We start from the raw sequence: 26,908 nt of genomic DNA, 5'->3' as shown, positions 1-26,908 counted from the left end.
TTCTCAGCTACATCTATCTTACTGTACTCTATGAAAGCACCATATGTTTTTTTTATTTTCTTTCATTGTTTCAAGCAATAAATACATATAATAAAAAGAGAGTGCCCTTTATCTTGCATGATGAATCTAGGCTAGTGTGAATCCATCGTGTGTTCCATATTTTGAAATATTTTTACATTTATCTGGGAATCCACCGATTGTTTACACACCCAAGTAGAATCATGTGTGAAACAAGGAAGATATTATAGAAGTTACTTTATTTATTTCTATATCGCAGATTATTTTATGTATAAAATGCAAGTGTTATATAAAATATATATATATATATATATAGTACTTTATACAATAATTGTTTTTGTTTTATTGGTCATAGTTGGTTTCTATAGGTCGAGCCATTCCAAGTGAGCAGCCACTCACTCTGAGTTAGCCTTGAACAGAGAACACGCCAAAGCTGTACAATACAGCTACATCACACACATGAATAGCAGGTTACTGTAGTTAGCCCAGCCTTTAAAGTCACTTTGAAAAAAGGCTTATTCCTTCAGGAAATAAGAAATGCACAAAGTAAATTACAGCAGTAATGGTCGGTGGCAGACTTTATATGACTCCAGTCATGCCGCCTAAAAGTGCTGATGTTCATGGTCAAATCCACTGCATCGGAAATCCTTCTACTTGTATCAGAAGAAGGCTTCATTCAGGGAAAGGAAATTTGTTACCGATTTTTTCTCTTTACTTTTCAGAAACCAAAATCAGCCTTAAATCCAAACATACCTCTGTGTCCATCCATTAGTATGTCAAGCATATGGTCCACAGCTTAAACCCTAGAATCAATCACTGTGAAATGTGTCTTATGGTAACAATGTATCTATTCTGGCTTGTTTCCCGCTTGGCTCATGGCCCTCACAAACCCCTGAATTTCCTGCTCCAGGTGCTTGTTTCTCTTTTCTGCATCATCTCGTGACCGCTCCATGTTCTGCAGTGTGATTTCCAGTGCCTTCCGCTGGTTCCTTTCTTTTTCCAGGTCCTCATTTAATTTTACCACTTTTTTCCAAACATCATAGTTTTCCTTCTCCAGGCTGCAAAAATTGTACAACAGAAAATCAGAAAAAAATGTATCAAACACTTATTACATTTCTAAAATGCAGGGGAGTTTACAAGTAATTCTTAGTAAACCCCATAGGGCGAGACCTCACCGTACCTGCTGTTTGGACATGAGAAGATGCAGATCCGCACTGGTTCCCTGTCCACCAAACCCATTTCAGTGTATATGGAGGTATATATGGAGGTGGCTGTAATGATATGTATTGGGAGGGGTCTGTAATGATATGTATTAGGAGGGGTCTGTAATGATATGCATATAGAGGGGGATGTAATGATATGTATATGGAGGTGTATATGGAGGAGGCTGTAATATTATGTATATGGAGGGGGCTGTAATGATATGTATATGGAGGGGGCTGTAATATTATGTATATGGAGGGGGCTGTAATGATATGTATATGGAGGAGGCTGTAACAATATGTATAGGGAGGGTGCTGTAATGATATGTATATGGAGGAGGCTGTAATGATATGTATAGAGAGGGTACTGTAATGATATGTATATGGAGGAGACTGTAATGATATGTATAGAGAGGGTACTGTAATGATATGTATAGGGACGGGGCTGTAATGATATGTATAGGGAGGGGGCTGTAATGATATGTATATGGAGGAGGCTCTAATGATGACTATAGGAGGTGGCTGCTATGAGGACTATAGGGAGGGGGCTGTAATAACTGAGACATCAAGGGGGCAATGGGTGAAATTTGGAGGGGGCAATGAGATAGAGATCAGGGTAACAATAACACAGCTTTCTCTTTTTTGTGAATAAAGACACTATGCCTTAATGTTAGGTCATAAGGGACCCCCTTGTCCTAAGCACCTCAGGAACCCCCAAGTCTTAATCCAGCTTTGGTTGAGAGTAATTAAACAACTTGTGCTCCTCCTTTCTGGAACCTTGCTAGGTGCACTCATGCAGTCATCTTATTCAAGAAATATCACTTTTTTTTCTACTTAAATAATGTTTAACAGATAAGTTGGTAGTATCCAGACAAATGTGTTATATTCTCTCTGTCAGGTTCCAGCATGAGGAGCAGTAGACAGAAAACAAGCGTTAGCATTATTCTTGCACAGCGCACATGTAAATCGCTTCCTTCTTTTACAGTCAAAACACAATTTTAACCAATATTAACTACTGCTAGTTTAGTTGATTTTGGGAAATGTTAAATTAATGGCCAATGGGAGCTTAACCTGAGGAACACAGATTAATGGAGTGGCAGAATATTTAGGGTAGTTCCACTATATTCTGCTTTGTGTAAGGACCAGCAAGATAGTTATGTGCAAAAAAGTGTTCCGGATAGAGCTGAATGTGAGATGTTTACAGGCTCCACATATAAAAATCCAATCCTGGTACTGACATTTGTAGACAAGGACTGAAATCATGAAAATGGTCACGGAAAGCATCAAAACGCAGAAAAACCCTGCACATATGTATGCGGATGGCAAAACACTAGGCAGCGAAGCACCAAAAAAATTAGCATCTCTACATTTTTACCAATTCATAAATTATTCACATAGGGCCTGATTCATCAAGGTATGTAAACAGTGATTTTGTGCATATAACCCGCAAAATCACTCTGCGCATGTCCAGAACCGGACCATGCACCACAGACTGCAGTAACGGTCAATTCAAAGGACAAGACACATAATATAGCCTACGATTTACGGGCATCTCTAAGGTACTTGTTTTTTAGCTGTATCTCTGGCTCCAACCACAGGTCAAGTGCTGATTGCTAGTGATGTCGGCTGTGTATGCATGCTGTTACATGTATTGGCAATCAGGAGCAACTGTTAAAATGTTTTTAATGTACAGTAGATATTCAGAACATACCAATAAATGTATTTCATAGACAAAGGAAAAAAAAAACACATTTTTTATTTTTTAATGTTTTATCATTATTGCCTATGGGCCTGATTCATTAAGGGAAGTTTTCTTACTCAAGTTTTATGGACAAAGCCATGTTACAATGCAAGGGGTGCAAATTAGTTTATTATTTTGCACATAAAGAAAATACTGTCTGTTTTTTAAAGTAGCCCACAAATACTTGATAGCTTATTCGTACACTGAAATTTAAAGTTGATCTAGGACATGCCCTACCCCAACTATACATCTGCCATCACATTTTAAATTTTACTCTCCCTCCAATGCAACATGGTTTTACCTTACTTATTTACTTCTGCTTAACTTTCCTTAATGAATCAGGCCCTATATTATTAACAGGTTCCATCTGTTGAATAGGTTTGTTCTGTGCGTTCTTTTGTGATTTTTCTTTCCACATATGTATTGGACGTATCCTGCAGTGTCCTGTCTAGTAGTGCAGAGCAGTACAATAGATATCTCCGGCGCTAATAGGTAGCATGAAAAACATGCAAATATCAGAAAAACATGCAAATATCAAATGCAGCAAATCAAAAAGAGGAAGTGCAAATCCTCTAATAAACATACAAAACAAACCAAAAAGCAGATTGCGCATGAGATGTTCAGGCGGCTTGAAGTTTCCACAGTAAGGTCTCGTGTGATGCGCACCACCAAATTTCATCCGGACTAAAACACAAATAGTGCAGAGAAGAGTCCTCTCAAGAGGAATAGAGCTTGTTTTGCCAACATTGTAATACAGAGTTACCCTATGAGCCTGTGGATCATTTTATGTGATTATTGATTTTACTTATGCATTGTATTCAGTAAACAGAGGTATTACTGTATTGTGAGCTGTTTGTACATTTATTTTCATATATATTTTTATATTTTTTATGTGTATTCATTTAATTTGAACATCTCATGCGCAAACTGCTTTTTGGTTTAGTAGTGCAGAGCAGACCTACACCCACTCCTTGTTGAATTCAGGCGAACGTATACTCGATTTATGTGCATTTTTAAACAAACACACTTTGCGCCTTGTATGTGTGCCTTAATTAATCAGCTTAAGATATATAACGGATTCTCACCCCTTGACTTCTTTGACATATGTGCTGGAACCCATCAATGTCAGTTCAGTGAAAGAATAATAATTGCTGAGTACATATTTATTTCATGTTACCGGCAGCTGCAGGTAAAACCTGAGAATTCTACGTGCAGCGATATTTGTGATAAATTTCTACAGAAGTATTTTTGTTATACAAGTGTATTTTTCTTGAAATACCATATAATTTGCTTCTTTCTTTTTGACTTTAGTAGTTTTCCACTTCAGTGGGGGGTTTTTACTTGATCTAGCTGGAATTTGAAAATGATTATAAACTATTCATTTAATGTTATTAGTGTTTCAAAGTCAGCAAGCACAAGAAGAAATCACATGCAGCCTCAGATATCCTCCCTGGGGATCTTGGAGGTGATTTTAGTGGGCCAGCAAGCAGAGATCCGGTTAAAGAATACCAGTTCTTAGGGGCGGAACTCTACATTACCGGGTCCCATAGAAAAGTTTAGGCCGGGGACCAACAATGTAGCTGTAACCTCCCGAGTATCCCGCTTTGCTCTGCAGAGAGTAGTAAGAGGGCATCTTCTGAGCATGTGCAGTCAGCAGTCCTTGTAGAAGAGGACTCTTCGCTGCTCTTGTCAGAGCAGAGAGGTAGCCTCAGGGGTGATGTTCGGGGGTATGGGGTGTATCTCGTGGAGCCTTGGAGGGGAGGCAATGACATTGCCCAGCTCCCCTCCACTCCTTTCTGCGCAGAGGCCACTCCCCCTGTACGCATGGTAGTTTCACCACTGCTAGTACTTCTATTTACTCTCTCACTAGCTTGCTCATTATACAGAAGCAGGAGGTAGCAAGCCGTGATCTGGTCATTCACTGACATTTTACTGGGATCAATTATGTATGGGTGTCACAGAGCAGAGCCTTAGGTAGGATTTGCCTGAGGAACAGCCCTGTTTATAAGTTATTCAGGAATTTAAAATGGCGATATGAAATATGAATAGCTATGGTGTAGTATAGTTACCTTTTAATTCGTTCCTCAAGTTTTTTCTTTTGAATTGACATTTCATCCAGGGCACTGGCCAACTTGCCACAATTGTTGCCATCATGATTCTCATTAATAAGGCCTTTTATGCCATTTCTGAGGTAGCTGGGACTCTGTTGGCTGGGCTCTTTGTCATCACTGCTCACAATACTTTCATTAACTGGGCCAGACCATGAGTTTTTTCCAGTGTCACCTTGGGGAGAAGGAACATTATCATAGGTTGATCTACGGTGTTGAGAAAACTCTTCTGATAGTGTCCTCTTGTGCCCAGGAGATGTAGATAAATATGCCTTTTGTCCATTGGGGGATGACCAAAACTCACTGTTGAATATTTCTTCTTTGAGACTGTTGGGATTGTTGTCATCTAGGTTCCTTGCCGTAGTAAAATTTGTGTTGGGCAGAGTTTGAGTACGTTTTCTGGAAAATATTTTCCATGATCCTAAGTTGTTCATTGACGAGGAGCAATCGTCTTCTTTAAGAGACAGACAGTCATCTGAGGTGGATGAGCTACGGGAATCACCTTCACCTTTCTGGGGGGGAAAAACAATTTGGCCTTAGAAAGGAATATGAACTATGAGAAGATGGGTTGTAATAGGAAGGAATACCTTTTCTGTCAGCAGGACACAGCCCACTGTGTTTAACTGAGATCTTACCATATATGCTTTAGGTGAGTCTCCTGAAGGTGAAACACTGTCCTCAGCTGCATCCCAACCGACCGAACTGCGCGGGATCTGCATCTTCTTAGGATCATTCTTCTCGGCCTTGGATTCCACGTGCTGGTCGTTGGTCTTAGGAAAGAACTTCTCATGGTGACTGATCATCACGGTCATCAGCTTCTGGATCTGAGGAGCACCTATACATGAAGATGATAAGATATTCTATTAATAAAGCAAAATTATATGTTTCTCTTATAAAGTAATGATGATTGAAAACATTTTTTGCATTCACTTTAGAATAGCAACAGCTAGATGTTATTCTCCAATACACAAATTTTAACATGGTAAAAATCATTTACAAACCACAACAAATGTAAGACTACAGTGCAAATACCAATTTTTCTACTCTATTTACGCAATCGTGCCCAATTTCATGGGTAAGTGCATGGCTTAGCAAACCAAGATGGAGGCGCAAAGCTTTGGGTGCAAAATGTTGCTTTTTTTGCAGCACAGGTTTGGGGGTTCCTTGCTGAATGCAACAGTAAAGCACCTAATCCTGCTCCCAAAAGCAAAAATAATATTACACGTTGCTGAATAGTAAGAGCCCAAATTCTACTTTTACAAGGACGTGGACTCTCCTTTCCATTATATTGCATGGACAGATGCACATTAAATCTAATATGGGAATGATAAACCATCAAAACATATTCACATGAATTACAATGAATATATTTCCAAAATACATATTTTTATTCATGAGAACAAGGGCTCAAAACATCTGCCCGGTTGCTCTTCAAACCACGGAAAATTTGTGTGCACTTGTGTATGCCTGAGGAGAACAAACTAGTGTATCTATGTGGGCCCATAAGCAGCAATATTATAATAGTAGGGCCCACAGCTGGTGTCCCCAGCCTTCCCTTTGAAAGTCCCATGTCTGATTTGTTTGTCAGTTGAGGATCACTCTCTGGGAGCAGCGGTGCACAAGTGTGCTGTGGGAGGCCAGAGTTGCCACCTATGACTGCTCAAATGCTAGGAGGACATGAAGTAAGAACAGAAGCTGTGTGTGTGAGATCACTGCTGATCAGCTATCCCTATTAAAACTGGAGCCTGAAGAAGAGCCAGTCTTCGAGATGCATTGCTTGTTTCCTGGTCAACTGAAATACATTGCGTGATGCAGTGGGGAGCAGCCTAAATGCTCAAAATTTATATTATGGCACCAGCTTTGCAACTTTACACAGAGCTACGCATAATGGAGGTTTTCCGGACATTAGCCTCTATTATTGTCACATTTGGGACTATTGTAGATAGTAGATAACCATGCCTTTTCCGCAGGGCAATGTTACTCTCGCTTTCAATCTTGGCACTTGAGGAGTATCAGGATGGTCAGACATTTGTACTTAAATTTGGTCATTGTACTTCCCTGACGTCCCTAAAAGAAAAATACAATTTTCTGCCTGTCAGCCCTTTCACATATCTTCAGATACGACATTATGTTGAATCCCTTTCAAAACTTGATGTTGCGAGAGAGCTGATTCCACTGGAATCTATTTGTGTTAGAGGTATTATTTCTAACCAGGCGCGGGCTGGGAGAGGGAAGCCCGGGGGGCACACAGGCGGCCACATCTCATGAAACGGGATGCGGCCTGTCATGCGATGCGGCCGTCTGTGCGCTGACGCGGCCGCATCTCATGTCATCAGATGCGGCCGCTGGTGAAAAGGTGGTATATTGCATCTGGGGGGCGGCCGGCCGGCCGGTCTACCCCCCGGCCCTAATAGCGGTCTGACTGAGCGGCCCGGGGGGGGGTCGCTGCCCCCCTGCCCCCCGGGCCAGCTCGCCCCTGTTTCTAACTTATATAATCTTCTCTTTACCCCCAAACAGACCAATTGCCCTGCTCATAAACTTAAGTGGGAGGTTAACTTGGGCAGGGCACCAGATGAGGACACCTGGTCAACAATTAGGGAACGGATCTCGAAAACCTCTATTTCCTCTCTTGTGAAAAAAAATGCTTACAAAATTTACTTTGGGTGGTACCTGGTCCCGACTAGGCTGAAAACAATATGCAGAACAACATTACATCCTTCCATCATATCTGGTGGTCCTGCCCATGAATTGCTCTGTTTTGGGATAGCGTGGCTTCTTTACTCAGCGAGGTTACACAGGTTCAGGGGCCTGATTCATTAAGGATCTTAACTTAAGAAACTTCTTATTTCAGTCTCCTGGACAAAACCATGTTACAATGCAAGCGGTGCAAATTAGTATTCTGTTTTGCACATAAGTTAAATACTGACTGTTCTTTCATGTAGCACACAAATATCAGCTTTAAATTTCAGTGTACAAATAAGCTGTCAAGTATTTGTGTGCTACATGAAAAAACAGACGGTATTTAACTTATGTGCAAAACAGAATACTAATTTGCACCCCTTGCATTGTAGCACACCTGGGGGTAAATGTATCAAGCTGAGAGTTTTCCAGCGGGTTTGAAAAACCAATCAGATTCTAGCTATCATTTATTTAGTACATTCTACAAAATGATAGCTAGAAGTTGATTGGTTGCTATAGGCAACATCTCCACTATTCAAACCCGCTGGAAAACTCTCAGCTTGATACATTTACCCCCTGGTGTCAATACTAAAGTTTTTCTTGAGACTCAACGTATACACAGAAAAGACATGAGTGTCTTTTGTACGTAGGCTCAGTACACAAATGCGTCTAGCTCTAAATGAGGACCTATATATACACATTATATTTTAAGTAGTACTTTACATTTTTCTCCTACTTGCTATTAAATACCATTGGCCTTTGTCCAGTGCCTCCATTCTTATCCATAGAATTAAAGGATGACAAACACTAAACAAGTGTGGATTACCTCTCATAATGGCCACTGGTTCTTCTGTCTTTGGTTTCAGAAGATTGACTCCTATCACCATGGCCAGATTATCTACACTCATCTTATTTACACTGGAGTTTTTCTGTACTTCATAAAGAAACCTGTAACAAACATAGAAAAGAGCAACAAAACCCCATAAAATATAAACATAGGCATTTGTAGTAACATACGTTACAATTGGATTTATATGGGAGGTTCAATAAAATATGCATAAACAGATGGAGTATAAAATGAAAGGCACAAGGATATGGTGGCAGGGTCAAGTTTAAAAGGATCAATATATAGGTGCATGTTTTGTAGGAAAAGACATGAGATGGCCTAGAGGAGCAAATCACAGGGTGTAGCAAATAAATTGTATAGATAAGACAGCATGACCAGATGATAGCTGGTTTATGTGTCATGCAAATGTGTGCAGGAGTTGCAAGTTAAATAGGTGGGAGGACTTGGGCAGCATGATGGCACAGTGGTTAGCATTGCTGCCTCTCAGTGCTAAGGTCATTCCCACTATGGCCCTAACTGCGTGGGGGTTGTATGTTCTCATCATGTTTGCATGGTTTTCCTCAAGGTGCTCCAGTTTCGTCCCACACAGTCCCAAAACATACCGGTAGGTTAATTGGCTTCCAAAATAAAAAAAGGACCCTTTTGTCCGTGTAAGTTCCAATGATCAGGGACCGATGTGAATGATTACACAGAAGAGCAGCTGAGCACACCCAAGAAGGTTGTCTCACCTTCTGCAACAATGTAAAGTACTTTAAGTCCTATTACGAGACACCCATCTTTGCCAACACCTTGCAGTGTATTTCCCCACTTCCTTTACCAGGTGATCAGCTCTGGTATAGTGAGTGATTACAGTCTCCTCTACTTGTCACCAGATCATGGACTTGGGCTGCTTTGGCCACTTAGAACACAAAGTTGTCACCTATGTCGCTTTTGTCAGGAACATGGTGATTTAGGTGGGTGAAAATATGGCGTTACATTACTTGGCTAGGTAACATATGGGGAATTTGAAGGAATAACACAAGATGTTATATGTTGGTGCTTTGGCTGGTGTGGGTAAATATTTTAAAATAAGACTTGATATATGTTAATGTAATTATGTAAGACAAGGAGTGTACAAAGATGTTTGTACAGTACATATTAATGTCTAGTTACAACAAGGTAGTTTATGAACAAAAAAATGGCTGCCCAATCATAGAGGTGTAAATATAGAGGCGGTTGTGTAGTATTATGGGTGTGTGCATAGAGGTGATTGAGTACCCTGACGAGATGCTGTGGAACAGTGTACATCTAGAGGAGATCATCTTATATGTGTGTGGCTGTGAGGAGTTATGCTACATGAAGTGCTAATACGTTTGTGAAGATTAGAAATTACCTGCATATAAAGCTGAGGAGGTTGTAATTCTCTTTAGGAAGAAGCTGTATTTGTTTCACTAGCTCTTCGTGACCCTGTAATAGTAAACATACAATAAACAGTAAATATCCATTCTCCTAGAGAAATTCTAGTCACTCTATGTGATACTTTGTACATTTAATGGTAGTACACTATTTGTGGTGCTCTTGTTCTCCTTTCCCCTAATCCTACTCACTAAATATATGCAATACTGTATTGTATCAATACTGTTGGCTACTTATTGTCCTAGCCGTTTATATTGTCATGTGACCTACCTTCACCTCATCAACGCTTATTGTATTTTCACATGCCAGACAGTTCTCATACTGGGACCAAGGTACAACAGGTTCAGGCAGCTCCCGCAGGTATAGTTTAAACAACGATGCCACTGTGTGGACATCTGTATCCCTGAGAAAAAGAAGGGAGAGGGAACAAGAGAGTTTGGTTAGAAGAGTATAGAAAGTACATAGTATCTCAGTTCTAGAGGTTTCCCAATATAGATCTAGCTAATTAGTCACCTGTGTTCCAGAAGATATATTTCTAGATTGAAGCGTAATACATGTCTCACCTGATTTACATTTATACAATTAGATTATAAAGGCTCTGGTTACACAAGTTGAGAGAAATCAGAAAGCATCCTAACTAATGGAGTGGCCTGAATATATAACTTGCTAAAATCCCTTTTTTTAAATAAAGTAATTAACAGCAGGTCAACCTGGGTTACCTGCTGAAAGAAGGTCTTTCTCCTGCATCGAAGGCTTCTTTCAACTGTTTCACAAGATTGTCCTGTCCAGGGAGTCGGAATATCCCTTCCTCATTCAGCCCTCTCTCCAGGATAAAGTCTGCACACTTTTCAATTAGTAAGGGGACCAAATGCCTTCCATACTTCTTCTCATATACTATAGTGTCTGCCAGACGCTGGCCAAATACGGCTGTAAAGACAAAGTAGAAAAGAAGAAAATCAGGGTGTCATTTCTACTACCCTAGACACTACACCTACCCAGCATGACCTGACCACTGACCATTATCATAATACAATTCTATTACACTGTATACATGCATAGGACACTACACCTACCCAGCATGACCTGACCACTATATAACAGAAATGAACCCCCCGGCGCTTGAATAAAATGACCTGACCACTGATCATTATCATAATACAATTCAATTATGCACTATACCGGCATAGAAAGCTTACCACCCTATATCTCAGTATATAGAGACGAGGCACTATGCAGTTGTCATAAAAGCAGAATTCAGAATATACTCTATATAAACATAGGACATTACACTTACCCAGCATGACCTGATCACTGTACATAAACATAATACAATTCTATTACACACTATACAGACATAGGACACTATACTTCCCAGCAATGAGTGGACCCGCCGCCTCTATAATGTATTCTGGCGCCGGGTCCATCCATTACCGCCTTAATAGCAGCAATCGCACTGTCAGCAGTGTGAATGACGTCCTTCCCAGCAGCCGCCTTTTGTTTATTCGGAATGTACAGGTGACGGGTATAAGATCTGTCGGAGATGCTGTACATATAAATTATGGTATGTACATATATACTCACTGTTGCAGCCATGTTAATCATTATTTTTATGTCGCTATCTATGTTGTCTGTGTTACTGTCATTGTGATGGTGACTACCACCGATACTGACATATAACACTTACCCCCTCAACATGACCTAACTATAATTATATTACAGCACATGCAGACAGACTGTAGGACACTACAACACCAACATCACCACTGGACATGATTATTATACAAATATATTACACTATATACAGACATGGGGCACTATACCTACCCAACATGGAATAGCCAGTGAACATGAGAGTAATATAATTCTGTTACGCTCTGTGCAGATAGGGAACACTACACCTAGTCAACATGACATGACCACTGACTATTACCATAATACAATTATATTATGCACTACAAAAGAATAGAATAGTTACCCCCCCCTCAACATAAGCTGATTACACTTATATTACAACCAAAGCAAAGATGTTGTAGGACACTACACCCCCAACATCATCTAACCTGGACATGATCATACTACAACTATATTACATTATATGCAGACATAGGTTACTGCAGCTACCCAATAAGGAATGGCAACTAAACATACCCTGTAGGACAGAGACATGCATAGGACATTACACCTACTCAACATGATCTGGTGATTGGATGTGGGAATAATACAATTTTATTACACTCTATGCAGCTATAGATGAATACACAACCCAACATGACCAGACCACCGGAAGAGATCACAAAAAATGATATTACCTTGTATGCAGGCATACTGTAGGACACTATAACTACCAAACATGACCATATTGCTGGACACAACATTAATACAAATGTATTGCAGTCAATGTAGATGCAGGATACTACACCTGACCAATATAACCACTGGAATGAAATTTTAATACACTACATAGAGACATAAGACACTGCACCTAGCCAACATGACATGGTCAATGGAAAAGATCACACAATTCTGGAGACAATTGACAGTACACATACCCAATATGACCTCACTGCTGGAAATGTTAACAATATGATTTTATTTCAGAAATCAAACATGACTGATCATAATACAATTGTATTACACGCAGTACAGATGTAGGACACTGCACCTATCTAACCTGGCATGCCATTGGACATGATCTTAAAACAATTCCGTTACACTGTATACATATAAATTACTATAAAGCAATGTTATTATTGGAGACATATGCCACATCAAGTGCACAATATGACTTAACTATTGGACACTTCTATTATACAACATACAGACATAGGACACACCACTTCCCAAAATGACATGACCACTGGATATCATCATCATAATGCAATTCTATGTACACTCTATACCTACATAGGATGCTATAGCTACCCAAATGAGATGACCACTAGGTCTATGAATATACCTAGTTGTCAGGAGCTGAAGACTGGACTGGAGCAGTGTTGGGACATTGAGGGACCCACTTTGGACTGAATGCCTGCACTAGGTAAGTAACTATTTGGGCCCATCCAAAATTGGACTATCAGGGGTTTTACGCTTTCAGATAACTTACGTTTATTGACTTACTCATGTCTTCCTGTTACTTTTAGTAAATACAAGGCTTTATCTTTTAAGCATCCTTTTTATTTATATGCTCAGACACAGATATATATTTTCATTGCCCTGGTTATATGAAACAAAGCTACACTGTAAATAAAACTGTATCCAATGAAGAAAGCACAGCAGAGTTGTGTCATATCCAAGGACAATGACAATAAACAGCTTTGCTAGATGAATGAATACATTGCAGAAAATCTCATAAGAACAAATAAAGTAATGCATTCAGTAAGTGTTGCAAAACGGCACGAACAACCCAATAAGTTAAAGTAATAAGACTGGACACCACCTAGAATACCCTACCACTTTCCCTTCTTACCCCATCTACTCATAAAAAATATTAAAACAAATCAAATCAAGCTAACTTTAGTGCTCATTGAGCAAAACTAAATGCATCTTGCAACCACCAATTATAATGGTAAAAACAAGAAAAGAGCACCTGATAATAAATACGTCAAACTCCTTTGTTATACGGAAGCATCCCATTTGAATTAAAGACAATTAAATAAGTTAGCGTGTGTCTTAATTGAACAGGTTCTACAGGGGTAAATGTATCAAACTGCGAGTTTCCAGCGGGTTTTGAAAAGTGGAGATGTTGCCCATAGCAACCAGATTCTAGCTGTCATTTTGTAGAATGTACTAAATAAATGATAACTACAATCTGATTGGCAACATCTCCACTTTTCAAACTGGCAGCTGGATACATTTAGCCCTTGTTGTTGAATTGTAAATTCAAAATACAGAGGGCATTAGAAGCAAAGAAAATTAAAGGAGCAAATTTGTGACATATGACTAAAGTTAGTATGATAATTTCAGTGTTCAGATTAACAATTCCGCTGCTTAAAGTGTAATACACTGTGATCAGATACAAGAGATAGTGTAAATGTACTTTTCATTTAATTCATACATACATAGAGTAGAAGTCATTACAACACTACAGTAAAATAATACACAGCCTACTTACATTACTGAAAATGTAAAACTGTATCTCCAAAGTAATTCACTATTAGTCACATCTTTCAAACTCATATAACTTTTTTTACAACCTTTTCCATAAAGCAAAACTACTGGATGGACCCACTATGGGACATTACAGCAGTGTAGAGATAACGGGAAACAGAAGTTACGCTGGAATTTAAACATCAGCCATTCTACTGTATGGTTTGAATTAATACCAGAAGCACAATGTTATCATTAAAGTTCAGGAACAGACCTGGGCTGCTAACTGTAAACATAATGTTATTGATTTGTTAATACAAACTACCTCTTTGTTGCAGCTTAACACTCTTCCTTTTGAGAGCAAGGCAAATCAGTCTCATCTTCAGAGCTGGAATACAGCCGAAATCCCACCCTAACTTCCCGGAACATTGAGGCATTAGAATAACAATGGGGAGACCACTCTCAGCTGCTGCTTGTTCTAAGGTGGCTGTAGCTGTCAGTGAGAGGCTGCCCTTGTCTCCAAACTTACTGTGGGTCTTGGGTTGGGGCCTGCCCATACCTGCCTCGCATACAAAAGGCTCCCTTTGTTTTAAAGAAATGGGTATAAACCAGCATTTCAGTCCCCTCCCTCTGAAACCTCACTTTTACCTGCTGATTGTTAACTCCTTAATGCCTTGCAGCAAGAAGAGCATCTATCACATGAACTATGCAAACTCTATATTAAATGACAAACTTCAGATTAAAAGTTGTCCGGAAAGGGGTTATATATTACTATATTGTTAAACTAATCATCTCACTGTGGTTAGGAATCACAGTGGGTACAATCAACATACTATGCTTAGAAGAAAGAAACATTGCAGACCGTTGCTCAATCTATAGAACCGTCTCCAGCTGTTCTCTCCATTGTAAACATGTGTGTGATAAATTACTTGCTGAAAGTTGCTGAGTATGATGATATTGTTCCTTCTGATCATACGTAAGGTTCCACTTGTTCAGGGAACTGAGGCAGTAAGGAGATTCTTCCAAGGCCACAGACATTCTTATAATGCTGGACGTTGTAACTTGCCACTATTGGATAACGCAGACAGTAATGTCTTCCGCAAAAGTTTTAGGACTGTGTTATAGACTGATGTACAGATATGTTGGGTCTGATTCATGTTCAGATGTACGTCCATTTGCGTAGTCTATCTTGTGTGAAATAGCAGAGGGCATGCCCGGAAACAGATATTACGCAATATATGCAATCACTTGCAGTTCATGTCCACATTCAACTGGCACTTATGACTCCCTACAACTGGAGGGGCAGAACAGGGAAGGGAATGGGCGGACTAACTTAGGCTGTGAGCAGTAAGGCCGTTCCAACACAGATGCGACTGATACAAGTCTTGCGTTGAAGTCCACTCTTGTTTTCAGCTGTATCTTCCACACCCACTACAGGGCAGGTGTTAATGGTGACTGATAGTGATGACACGGTATAGTCTTTGATTTAAAAAATGATGCATTTTAGTAGCTATCACATAACTAAATGCAACTAAGATATACTATAAAAACACATTGGGTATGCGTCATTAAGGAGAGCAAAGCATAAAAAAGAAGTAACTTTGCACCTGGGCAAAATCATGTTGCATTGGAGGGGAGGGTAAATTTAAAATGTGGGGACAGATTTATAGTTTGGATAGGGCATATCCTAGATCAACTTTAAATTTCAATGTAAAAATAAAGCTATCAAGTATTTGTGTGCTAGATGAAAAAACAGACAGTATTTAACTTATGTCAAAAATAATAAACTAATTTGCACCCCTTGCATTGTAACATGGTTTGTCCAGGATCCCATTTACTCCTTTTTTTGCCTTGCTCTCCTTAATGACTCAGGCCCATTGTATGTAGAATACGTATCGAAAGCATCTTTATTTATGTAATTAATGTAAAAAACAAATTAAAATGTGCAAGTTGCCTTCAGACATGAATCAGGCCAATAGAGTTTGGTTTGGATGCATCAGAGGAGTTCTGCAGTATTGCTCCATATTTAGACTATAGGCTGATAGAGGGACAGGCAAGTATCACTGTTAGCCATAAGCACACACAGTGGGGAGAGCCTGTTTATGGAGAAACTGTGTGTACAACCAAGGGAGTAGGGGGTTTTATTGCCATGCGGAATGTGGAATTCTAGAAAAACACTAGTAGGCATAATTGTACTGTTAGCAAGAGAACAGTGATCAATTATATGAAAGAAAAACAATGTCCTGCTATATAATGGAAATAGGTTAAAATATTTGTCATCTGATTTACCTAAATTTACCTAGGTGTCAGAAGAACTTGTCTATTCACAAAATAATTGTCTCTCCTCTTCAGTGCTCTGTGTGAGAAACAAATTCACTGTATGCTGCTTCCAGATTACAATGGTCTTTGTTTGGAAGAAGACACAGTAATGTTGTGACATTATCATGACAGCTGCTTTACGATCATGACTAATACACAGTACTGTCTAGTCTGAGAGAGATCTTCATGGCAACTCCAGTCAACAAAGGCTGAGCGTATAGAACATATACTGTAGCTGATTGGATATTTGAGTGCTTGCATTAGTGCAGCCACATAAAAGTCATGTGTACCAGTGGCAGGGGAACAAGGGGTATTTTTAAAGGAGGGGAAGGAGTCGGGGGGGGGGTACCTGTTCTTCCATTCTATGTCGTTTCATAGAACTCATCATCGTAATCTATTTATATTGCGCTAGCATATTCCGTAGCGCTTTTGCAAATAGTAAAAAACACAGTAATAAAACAATTTTGGGTAATACAGACAGAGAGCTCACAAGCTCACAATCAGTAGGACTGCAATAAAATGAATACATTTTCTTGTACCCATCCTGCACACAAATTTACCCCGGCCAAATATCATCCTCATCATCACCATTTATTTATATAGCACCACTAATTCCGCAGCGCTGTACAGAGAACTCATTCAAACATAAGATTCCATTGTTTGTGAGCTGCTGGATAGAAAGTGTTGTGCTCTGATAATAATAAGTAGTGTAGATAAGAGAGTGCATGTCCGCTGAGGGGAACTAAGCACTTAAAGTTATAGACACGGACTGTGTTGGGGGATAATATTTAAAGCTCAGAATGGATGTGGAAAGGGCACAAGATGAAATCAGCAGCTGCCTAGTTTTTGAAAGAGCCAGAAAAGATCACGGTAAAAAGGAAACTCTGCTGCCAACCAGAAGGTCACGTGATGATCTACTGGATGAGAGGGTTGGAGCACAGGGAGGTGCTCCGATATTTTTAAAGAAAATAAATATATGGAAAGAATCTACAGTTCTTATTAAATGCTGCCTATTATATAAACCATACTGGCACTTCTCCTACTGCCATTCACTTATATTTTCCATATATAACAATGATGATATTCCCAATTACAGTGTAGTGTCTTGTATCAATCAGTGTGTAAGAAAATATATTAGCAGCCACTTGAGTGTAAGGAACGATCATTGTTAAAATGTTACACTCACCATCTATATCTGAAAAAGAAGCTTTAATTAGAAACAGGTCCTTGAATACACAGCAGTGTCAGAAACATATAAGGAAATAAAGCATACGATAAGCAGTTTCTGCGCATCCAATCCACTATAGTAGTATATCAGACTAGTGTTGCCAGTGGATTTGGATCCGGTTTATTCAGAGTAACTCTAGTCTGATATGCAAACTTATCGCTTTATAATTTAAGTAAATGTTTATATAAAGTTTAGCTGGAGAAACAGTGTGCAGTAAGTTATTCTGGATTTTTTTTTGCAGACTCATGAACCCCTTCCAACGGTAACAGCATTTGGTGGAATATTTAATAAAGCTCCTTAAAAAGTGGAGATTTAGATTCTAGCTATCATCTTGTAGAATGTATTAGATCCATGATGGGGAAGAAAACAGCCGCAGGGCCACATGTGGCCCTCTGAATCTTCACCTGCACCTGAATCTTAACGCTGTAACACTTAACAATGTAACACTTGTTTAAAAGGCTTGCTGATATGTCATTACAGACATGGATCTCTTTATATTATTTAACATACTGTTTTAACTTATTACTGAGATTAAGGGAAATGTCTAGCCCTTTCTTAGGTTAGCAGGCCGCACTGTCGAAGTCAGCAAATCGGATAAAGTCATTTCAATTAAAGTCTAGCAAAACTTGGTTGTCTTTGTCTGAAAAGCTGCGTACGGTACGCATCGACGTACATGGGCACGCTACGGCGTGAAAGGGCGTGCGCATCCACTACACGTGGCAGCAACAGTAATCGGTCTTTTACCATACATTCGCACAAACACGCATACTTGTAAAATAGTATACATTAATGGTAGTTGCAACACATAGTCAGTTATGTTGAAATATAGTAGTATTTATATGTTATATTAGAGTTACATGCATATTAGTGAAATACACGGAACAGGTTGAAGGAATCACATCATGAGTGGTATCATAATGAACCTCGTTACATATCCTACTGTTTGGTTCACTCTGCGAGGGAATCGCAGAGTGCATACACAAGTTATGAATGATAGGGAATTATGATCTACTTAAGACTAAGGAATCTTGGCGGGAAGAGACGAGCATACCCCCTGGAGAGGTGACCCCCTCCTTTGGATTCCTTAGGATGAACTAGCCAATGATTGACAACCCCTTGGACCTTCCTGAGACCTGGACCAATAGATGCAAGCTATACCATCTTCATTGTATTACTGTATTTGATTGTGTATATAAGACCTCTCCCGTGCTGCCCCCCTTCACTGGAATGACCTCCCTCGCTCCATTCGTCTCTCACCCAATCTGTGCTCCTTCAAGCGGGCACTTAAAACTCACCTGTTCCTTAAGGCCTACCAACCATCCACTTAACCTCTCACCTCTTCTGGTTCTCCCCTGCCCCCTTTCTCTCTCCCCGTTGCTTCACTGGCTCCCTTTTGTGCCTGACTTTGTTTACCCTCCCTTAGGATGTAAGCTCGAATGAGCAGGGCCCCCTCCCCTCCTGTCTCCATACCTGTTCTTCTGCTCCGTCTCTACTGTATCTGCCTGCTTGGAGTTTCTGAAGTATTGGTACTTTGTGTTTATTGTTCTGTACTGTTATACCCTGTATAGTCTACTGTTTGTACCATGTACGGCGCTGCGGAAACCTTGTGGCGCCTAACAAATAAACGATAATAATAATAATAATAAGCAGCAGCCTCACATCCAGTGTTCAGACATCTTGTCCCCAGACTTCAGGATTGAATGACTGCACTGGATCCAGAGCGCCTGCGATAAGTAACGGCTGTATTTATTATCACTTCGCTTGAGCATATTATTCTACTATTTGCGAATAAATCTTTGTGCGTTGGAAACACAAATCGAGGTTCGACAATCGTTATTGGTTAGCGACAATACGCACATAACAGCACCATGCAGTCCCTGAAGAGAATTAGGTTGCCCATCTCTTTTGAGCTAGAATCTCATTAGTTGCTATGGTCAACACCTCCACTTTTCCTGTTTAGATGCTGTAGTAAATCTACTCCTTAGTTTGCTAGTCTGGAACTGACATAGTGATCTGCTGTGTGCCTCCGGGAGATCGCAGAGCAGGGGCAAACACAGGATTTGTAGAGGGGGGTTTCCACACCACGCCGCCAGTGGGCGTGACAAGCATGCATGGGGGTGTGGCTATAATATTAGACAGTGCTTGGCTGCTCTTCAACTCTTCCTATCCCCATAATATACATGGGCAATGCTGTGTGCACTACTGTTAGGTGCACACAGCTCTCCCTTTTCAAGCAGAGCCATGTAAAGCGGGAGCAGGATCCAGCCACCTCAATTATACAGTGCCCCAGGCTTGTAGGGGGGTTTCCAGACACTTGTAAACCCCCCCTCGGTTTGCCTATGCAGAGCTCCATATTTTATACTGAGTTTCTTTACCTAGTTACCTGTCCAGTCGTGGATAAATGTTTCTCATTAATTGTTTATTTCAGATACAGATGTTGAGCGTAAAATGTTAACAATGATCATTTCTTACTGTAAAGTGGTTGCAAATATATTTTACACACTGATACAACATGCTATGTTGGCTATAAGAACTGTCTCTTTAATTGACAATATCTTAATTGTTGTTGCTGTAAAGATGAAAATAATGGGCACAATTCATTAAATACTGTTTATCCGGTGAATCCTTTCCATACAATGGGTTATTTACTGGATAACAATTTGGATGTATAGCTCCACAGTGCCTTGGGGGGGACTTGATGATTAATACATTTGTCTTTCTTTTATTCTTTGCAATTTTTAATGAAAGTCAAGCAGTTCATCAGTGACCTAAGGGAACGTCATGCAGTTGAAGCACAAAGTGATAACGATAAGGATCCTCAGGAACAATGGCAGCCAGAACATTAACGGGATAATACCTCATTACTGAAAATAGCTTGTTCTAAAAGCTTTCAAAGATCAAGTAGGTTTATAGAGGAGGGCAGAGCACTTAGCGATAAAATTAAAGGTTGGATGGGAAAAGAAGAACCCGTGACATTTACACAAAAACCCTTCTATAATAAGTTACCAGAGGTTGCTATAAAAAGACTTTGACATTTCTGTAAAGATAAATAAAAGAAGACGGAAAGACAAACTGTCCTATGCCAACCTGATGCATCAGACTGATACAAGACTACCAAGAGGCTACTTTGAATCAGACAGTGGAAGCAGTAGTCCAGGCCTTCAGTCCTGGCATAAGCCTTAAGGCATGCTAGAAGAAAAGTGAGCTTACTTTACTGTAAATGAAAATAATTATAACAAGGTGGCAAATATCTCACAAGAAAACAGGATCCTAAGGTTTTTTTACATAGAGCAATCAAGTTTCAGCAAAATGAGTGTCAGAAGATATTCCATCATGCCCACAGGGGTTAGCGACTAACGTGAACACTGATCTGATGGTACCAACACCCAGACAGGAAATCATGAACCAAACCAACCAGTAACAGAAATCTGATCTTGAAAAGGCATTAATGACCTTAGCTCAGCAAGAGAAGCATGGAAGAGTGTCATCAGGACTGAGAGATTACATTTGCTAGCCTTACCTTGATGATACACGGTTCATAGCAAATCATTCCTTGACCACATAAAAAATGCACATTTAGTATTACAATAGTACCAGCAACATGGAGTCAAGTGGACTGTTCAAAGACAAAGTTAAATCATTTGAAAACAATGTGTCAAAAGATGATCATTCAATAGATGAAGCTGAAACTGCACCAGTCTTTGGCATTAAAAGAGAAAAGAACTGATACCATAGTAGAACTCTGGAAAATGTTGTGTTTTTCTCATACAACCAAAACTGCAAAGTTACACTATGAATTGTTATTAGTAGACCTAGCACCTTCTGTGCCAGAAAACAGCATAAGTACAAGCTGAAAGGTCAACTACCTTCCCAACATCTCCTCGTATGGACTGATCCTCATAAAGTGTTAGGGCTGTTCATCCATCAGTTATGGGATATCCAGACTTTTCCAGTCTGTTTTACTCTGCTGTTATGCAGCTGTAGATGGATTAGGAGCTGTACTATAACAAAATGAGGATGGGAAAAATAACAGCAATTGCTTGTGGCTCAAGAAATCCCTGCTAATCTCCATTTACACCCTTGAAAGCTGGATTCGTTAGCAAAGAAATTGCTATGAAATGTTCCAACTACCTAATCCATTGTCCATTATGTGTGGTATGTGATGACAGTAGCCCACACACTTATGTCCTCATAATATCAAAATTTAATGAAACTGGCCACAGGTAGGTTGCAGAACTGGTTGACTTCACCATAAGATATCGTCCTGGAGGAGAAATGTCCCTGAACCATGCCATTGACTATGCAACAGTCTTCCCATGAAGACCACAAAAGTCATCAGCATCACAGCTCAAGCCATCCAAACAGCTAAGTACAACAAGAAGAAAAATTGTCCTGGTTGTGTCCTTTAACAATAGCCAACTGGAATACTGGACAGCGACTCTACTCTTGTGGTTGCTAAACCTTCCAAATAGATCATAAGAAAGGTACAAAAGAACCTAGTAATAGGAACAGTGGCAGTAGAAAAGTCAGAAAGAATTCCCAGATGAAAGTAGGAGACAAGGAGAGTCTTCCGATCTTTCCTCATTAATCTACCCGAAGATATAACTAGACACTGAAAGAAGAAAAATATTATCTGGTTCCCATAAAGTGATGCCCAAGATATACCACAACCTACTATACACAGGATTGCGTGAGGAAATGGAACACTTAGGAGATGACTGTCAATTTGAACACAGATTATATTGGCCACATATGTAGTATGGCCTAGAACACGACATAACACGCCATTGTAGTTGCTTGAAATATAGACATCCAAAGAAGCTTTTCTATATAGAATCCAGTAGAGACAAAGGGCAACCAATGACTTTCACTTATGATACTTTGGGTCAAACCAATATTATATTCAGGAATCTAATCTGATCATGGACTTTGATACATTACTAGTTTTTTGTCTTAACTGGTATTTAGACAATGGTAATATATTTCAATGTAAAGCATCAATAGCACATTGACTTTATTTTTTATTGTTGTACCTTCTTTGCATGATGCTAATATGTCCACCTATAACTCAGTTTTCCCTATGAAAAATCTCTCTGCGGAGGTCATTTATATGGCTTCCACACCAAGGACGAGTCTCTCAGATGGAACGCATTTGGAGTGTTTGAAGAACTGTTCTAGTTATGATGTTGCTAAGTTGGCCCACTTGACTACTCCTGTGGTGATTTCTCTTTTGATGGTCCGTCATGGCTCATGTCTTGACAGGAGTTTTGTGTATTGAGACCCATCTTCTTGATTCCCTGTATGTTTTGTATCTGGCCAGGTTCTGTGTGTGTTTATTCTACTGTATGTTGTTCATGGGTTCTCTAGTAACCTTTTTTTTTCAGTGGTCAACAATGATAGCCAAGGAGCACTGAGCTGGAACCCTGAACCTCCACTCTACATTTTACCTGGACTAAGAAGAAGTAGAAGCACACCAGCACCCAAGGGCACCTGGGTTGTTGTTTAATAAATGTATTTTATTTTTAGTTCGCTTATTGTTTTTCTTCCATATAGCATCTCATGCAACACTGCTCTTCAGGAGGCCAGTCCATTATGTCTGGTTTCTGGTGGGAATTAGTTCACCTTGGGCAACATGGTTTAACTTTGTCCCTATATTGTTTCAAATAAGTATCTTTATTCTAGATCAGGCCTTGGCAACCTGTGGCTCTCCAGGTGTTGTGAAACTACAAGTCCCAGCATATCAGCTGGCAAAGCATGCTGGGGCTTGTTGTTTCATAACATCTGGAGAGCCACAGGTTGTCCAGGCCTGTAATACATTATAAATTATAACTTTATTAGAATCAGTTCAGATGTTCACTGTTCTGTCATTTAATGAAACACATATTTGCAGTGGCATAGAATGTAATCTTCTTATTGCTCTAAAGCAACTACACTGGCCGGATATATAACTGCTTTATATTCTGCAACTGTTCACTATGTTATTAAGGACTCTGATATTATTTAAGACTGCTATATGTCTTGCACCAGACCCTCCGGCTTACTTACGGTGGACCAGTGGACAGGTCTGGCCTCCTCCTCCGGCCGCCATCTTGGTTTGCGGTAGTGCGCATGCACACTCCTGACTTTTATAGTTTTCCATGTTGAGGCACTGGCTGATTACTTTACACTTCACCTCATCCTCCAGACTATTTAAGACACCTGTTCTGGTAATATGGTGCCAGATCTTCATGTCCAGTTAGCCTGCTAGCTGCTTGATTGTTTCGCTCCTGTAAACCTGTGTTTTCCTTGTGAATCCTGTATCCGTTCTTATTCAGTAGATCCTGGTATTCAGTGTTATGTGCTTCTCAGCTAATCCTGATATCCTGTATCTGTTCCTATTCAGATCTCAGCTAATCCGGAAATCCTGTATCCGTTACCCTTTAAATTATCCTTGTATCCTGGTCTCCCATTCTGGACCCTCCTTGTCGCTTAACATCTTGTTCTCCTGTCAGACTTGCCTGGTACCTATCCAGAGAGCCGCGACCTACTTGGTGAACATCAAAAACCAAACCTCCTTGCGGCGGTCCCCCGGACGAAAACCTTTGTCACGTTAGACTCTGCACCTCTGTGGTGGGTGGAGCTAAACCCTTCCTTCCTGTGTGATTCCGTGACACTATATAGTTCTACTATCAAAATAAACTACATTTGCATAATTTATAGGATAATTATTGTGTATGCTATCAAAGTAGCCTAATATTACAATGTGATAAAGAGATACTAAATATACTTATTTGCTAATGGTTAGATTTGTCATCTTTGTTTCAGCAGTTTCTCCTGTGCAGTATATTAGTTTATTCCAATATTGTAACAGCCACCTGCACCAAATGGAATATATTTACTTTTATGTACCCCTCGCACTCTTAATTTATTCCTCATGGGCCAGAGTCATTAAAAAAAATGAGTAACTCTGCATCTTGGCAGAGCCATGTTGCTTTGGTTGGGGAGGTAAATTTAAAATGAGAGCAGAGATTTGTAGTTGGGATAGGGCATGTCCTAGATCAACTTTAAATTTCAGTGTAAAAATAAAGCTATCAAGCATTTGTGTGCTAGATGAAAAAACAGCAAAGATTTTCCTGCAAAATAATAAATTACACTCTGGCCTGGTTTGTCTAGGAGCAAAGTTACTCCTTATTTTTTTTACTTTCCTTAACGACTAAGGCCCCATATGTGTGCAACCTATGTATATATATATATATATATATATATATATATATATATATATATATATTATATATATATATTATACTAGTTAATATTTATAAGGCACTGCAAAAACCAAAGCACTGTTCATTAAATTTACAATTGTATACAATACACAGGCAGCATTAATTATACAAAGACCAGACATCCACTAATTCACAGATTACACACAGATAACTTGGTATTATTGCATATCACGTTATTAACAGGACAGTGAGTAAGAGTGATGTCAATGTCCAACATGAAGTGGATACAGAGAGTGATGCAATTGTAGAAGGGAAAACACAAGGAAACAGGGCCCTGCTCGTGAGAGCTTACATCCTAAAGGGGGGAAGTGTAGGTGACATCAGAGGCAAAGGAGTTCGGAGGATGGCTTGAATAAAGATATGAGTCTTAAGGGCACAATTGAAGTCAAATTAGAGTAGAGGATTATCTGACAGAGTATGAGGACAGCCCTGGCGAAGTACTGGAGGCAGGAGTGGGAAGAGGTAATCAGTGTGTTAGTGAGGTGAGTATTCCTTCGCAAGCTGGAAGGATTGTGAGTAGAGCATACTTGCCAACTTTTCCTCATTGGCTTCAGGGAGATTTTGGGGGAGGTGGGCGTGCTGGGGCGGGGCTTGATGAATCGCATAATTTTGGCCCCACCCCTAAACGATTGTCACGATTGGGGCTAAGATGACGTGATATTTGCGCCATTAAGCCCCGCTCCCGCCACTTATCTATTGCAAGGGCGAGAATCGGGAAGTGTCTTTTACATTTCTGTCTCCATTACTGAAGTCATGTTGTCTTACCTGTTGATTAAATCTTGGTCTCCATGAAAATGGCCACCTCCATAGGCATCATTACATGGACATAGGACACAATTCCTGAACTGTGTCATCATGCCACAGATGGCGAAGCCAAGCACGTCTTGTACTGGCTCAGCATCAGGGAGAATGCCAGACTCTTCAGGGAGTGAGGGAGATCACCCCTATTTCAGGGAATCTCCCTGACATTCAGGGAGAGTTGGCAAGTATGGGGTAGAGATGATGTTGAAGATTTTTATTTTGGGGGCGGATTGCCTGAAGGCGTTGTAGGTGAGGGTGAGGAGCTTCAATTTAATTCTGCAGGCCATAACGAGCCAGAGTAGCGACTGACAGAGAGAGACAGCGGATATAGAATGAAGTGAGAGAAAAATAAGGTGAGCAGCTGCATTGAGGATAGGCTGAGAGTTACAAAGCAGGAATTGGCTAGGCCAGAAGCGAGGAGATTACAGTTATCAAGGCAAGAGATAATGGGAGGGGGGTTGCTGCAGTGCAAACGTAAATAATGTTGGAAAGCACAAGATCTGGAAAGCATAGGAAATATTTACATATATAATTTCGAGTGGATTTTGTAGCTCTTTTACACAAGCCAACTTGTATTTCATGAGGTTCTTTAAGTGATGTACTTAATTGCTCCCCAATGTCAGATAAATGTTAATTGCTTGCGTCAGAGAAGTTTTATCCAAGAATAGTTACCTCCTGAGGGGAATCCTGCTGCTTTCTTGATTGCTTTCACCCATTCCTCCATCTCAGCCTGTGAATTTGCCATCAGGATATAGCCATCTGGTATGGATTTGTTCTGATCGATGTAGGATCCTGACAATGTAGTGAAGACGAACAATTAAAGGTTAATCAGGAACACAGAATAAGTGTCACAGGCTGAACCATAATCAAGACCAGCGACTAAAAGGGGAAATAAGAGCAGCCTTATTAGAACTGACCTTTAAAATTCAACAACAAGAGTAAGGATAAAATCAACAGTCTAAGAAATGAGGAGTGAAAAGGAAGTTGCCTCCCACACAGTCTAAAGCACAAATAATTTATATATTTTACACACTGCTAAAATGTGTCCATTTATATTCATGTGAGTGCCATAAAATGATCAGTATACTGTAACAAGTATTCACAAGTTAGTATAAGGGTTTTGTTTTCAAAATAGACCTTTTGCACATTTAATCCCAAAAAATGTCCTCAAATGTGGTCTTCATATATTAACTATTAACTGTATAACTCTATATAATTA

The 26,908-nt window shown here is 39.8% G+C and overlaps 1 protein-coding gene across 6 annotated transcripts in view; it reads right to left on the bottom strand.

Annotated features, from left to right (window-relative positions):
• Nucleotides 1–240: 240 nt before the first annotated feature.
• The window catches only part of ARHGAP25 (Rho GTPase activating protein 25), an 84,608-nt gene continuing 57,940 nt past the window's right edge, over nt 241–26,908 (bottom strand). For 5 of the 6 annotated variants that reach the window (XM_075207392.1, XM_075207393.1, XM_075207395.1 and 2 more), the window contains exons 4-11: nt 26,362–26,481; nt 10,710–10,917; nt 10,261–10,393; nt 9,968–10,041; nt 8,575–8,696; nt 5,705–5,904; nt 5,031–5,581; nt 241–1,076 (exon numbers count right to left, since the gene is read on the bottom strand). In XM_075207392.1, the coding sequence (XP_075063493.1) occupies nt 866–1,076; nt 5,031–5,581; nt 5,705–5,904; nt 8,575–8,696; nt 9,968–10,041; nt 10,261–10,393; nt 10,710–10,917; nt 26,362–26,481 (1,619 nt within the window). In that variant the 3' untranslated portion in view covers nt 241–865. Of the gene's footprint in view, nt 1,077–5,030; nt 5,582–5,704; nt 5,905–8,574; nt 8,697–9,967; nt 10,042–10,260; nt 10,394–10,709; nt 10,918–14,401; nt 14,544–26,361; nt 26,482–26,908 lie in introns of those variants that run through there. The other variant, XM_075207398.1, reaches the window with a different exon arrangement.

The sequence above is a fragment of the Mixophyes fleayi genome, chromosome 4, assembly GCF_038048845.1.
Source record: "Mixophyes fleayi isolate aMixFle1 chromosome 4, aMixFle1.hap1, whole genome shotgun sequence".
In the NCBI taxonomy this organism is placed as follows: Eukaryota; Metazoa; Chordata; class Amphibia; order Anura; family Limnodynastidae; genus Mixophyes; species Mixophyes fleayi.
This window is presented reverse-complemented; position numbering and strand designations above follow the sequence as displayed.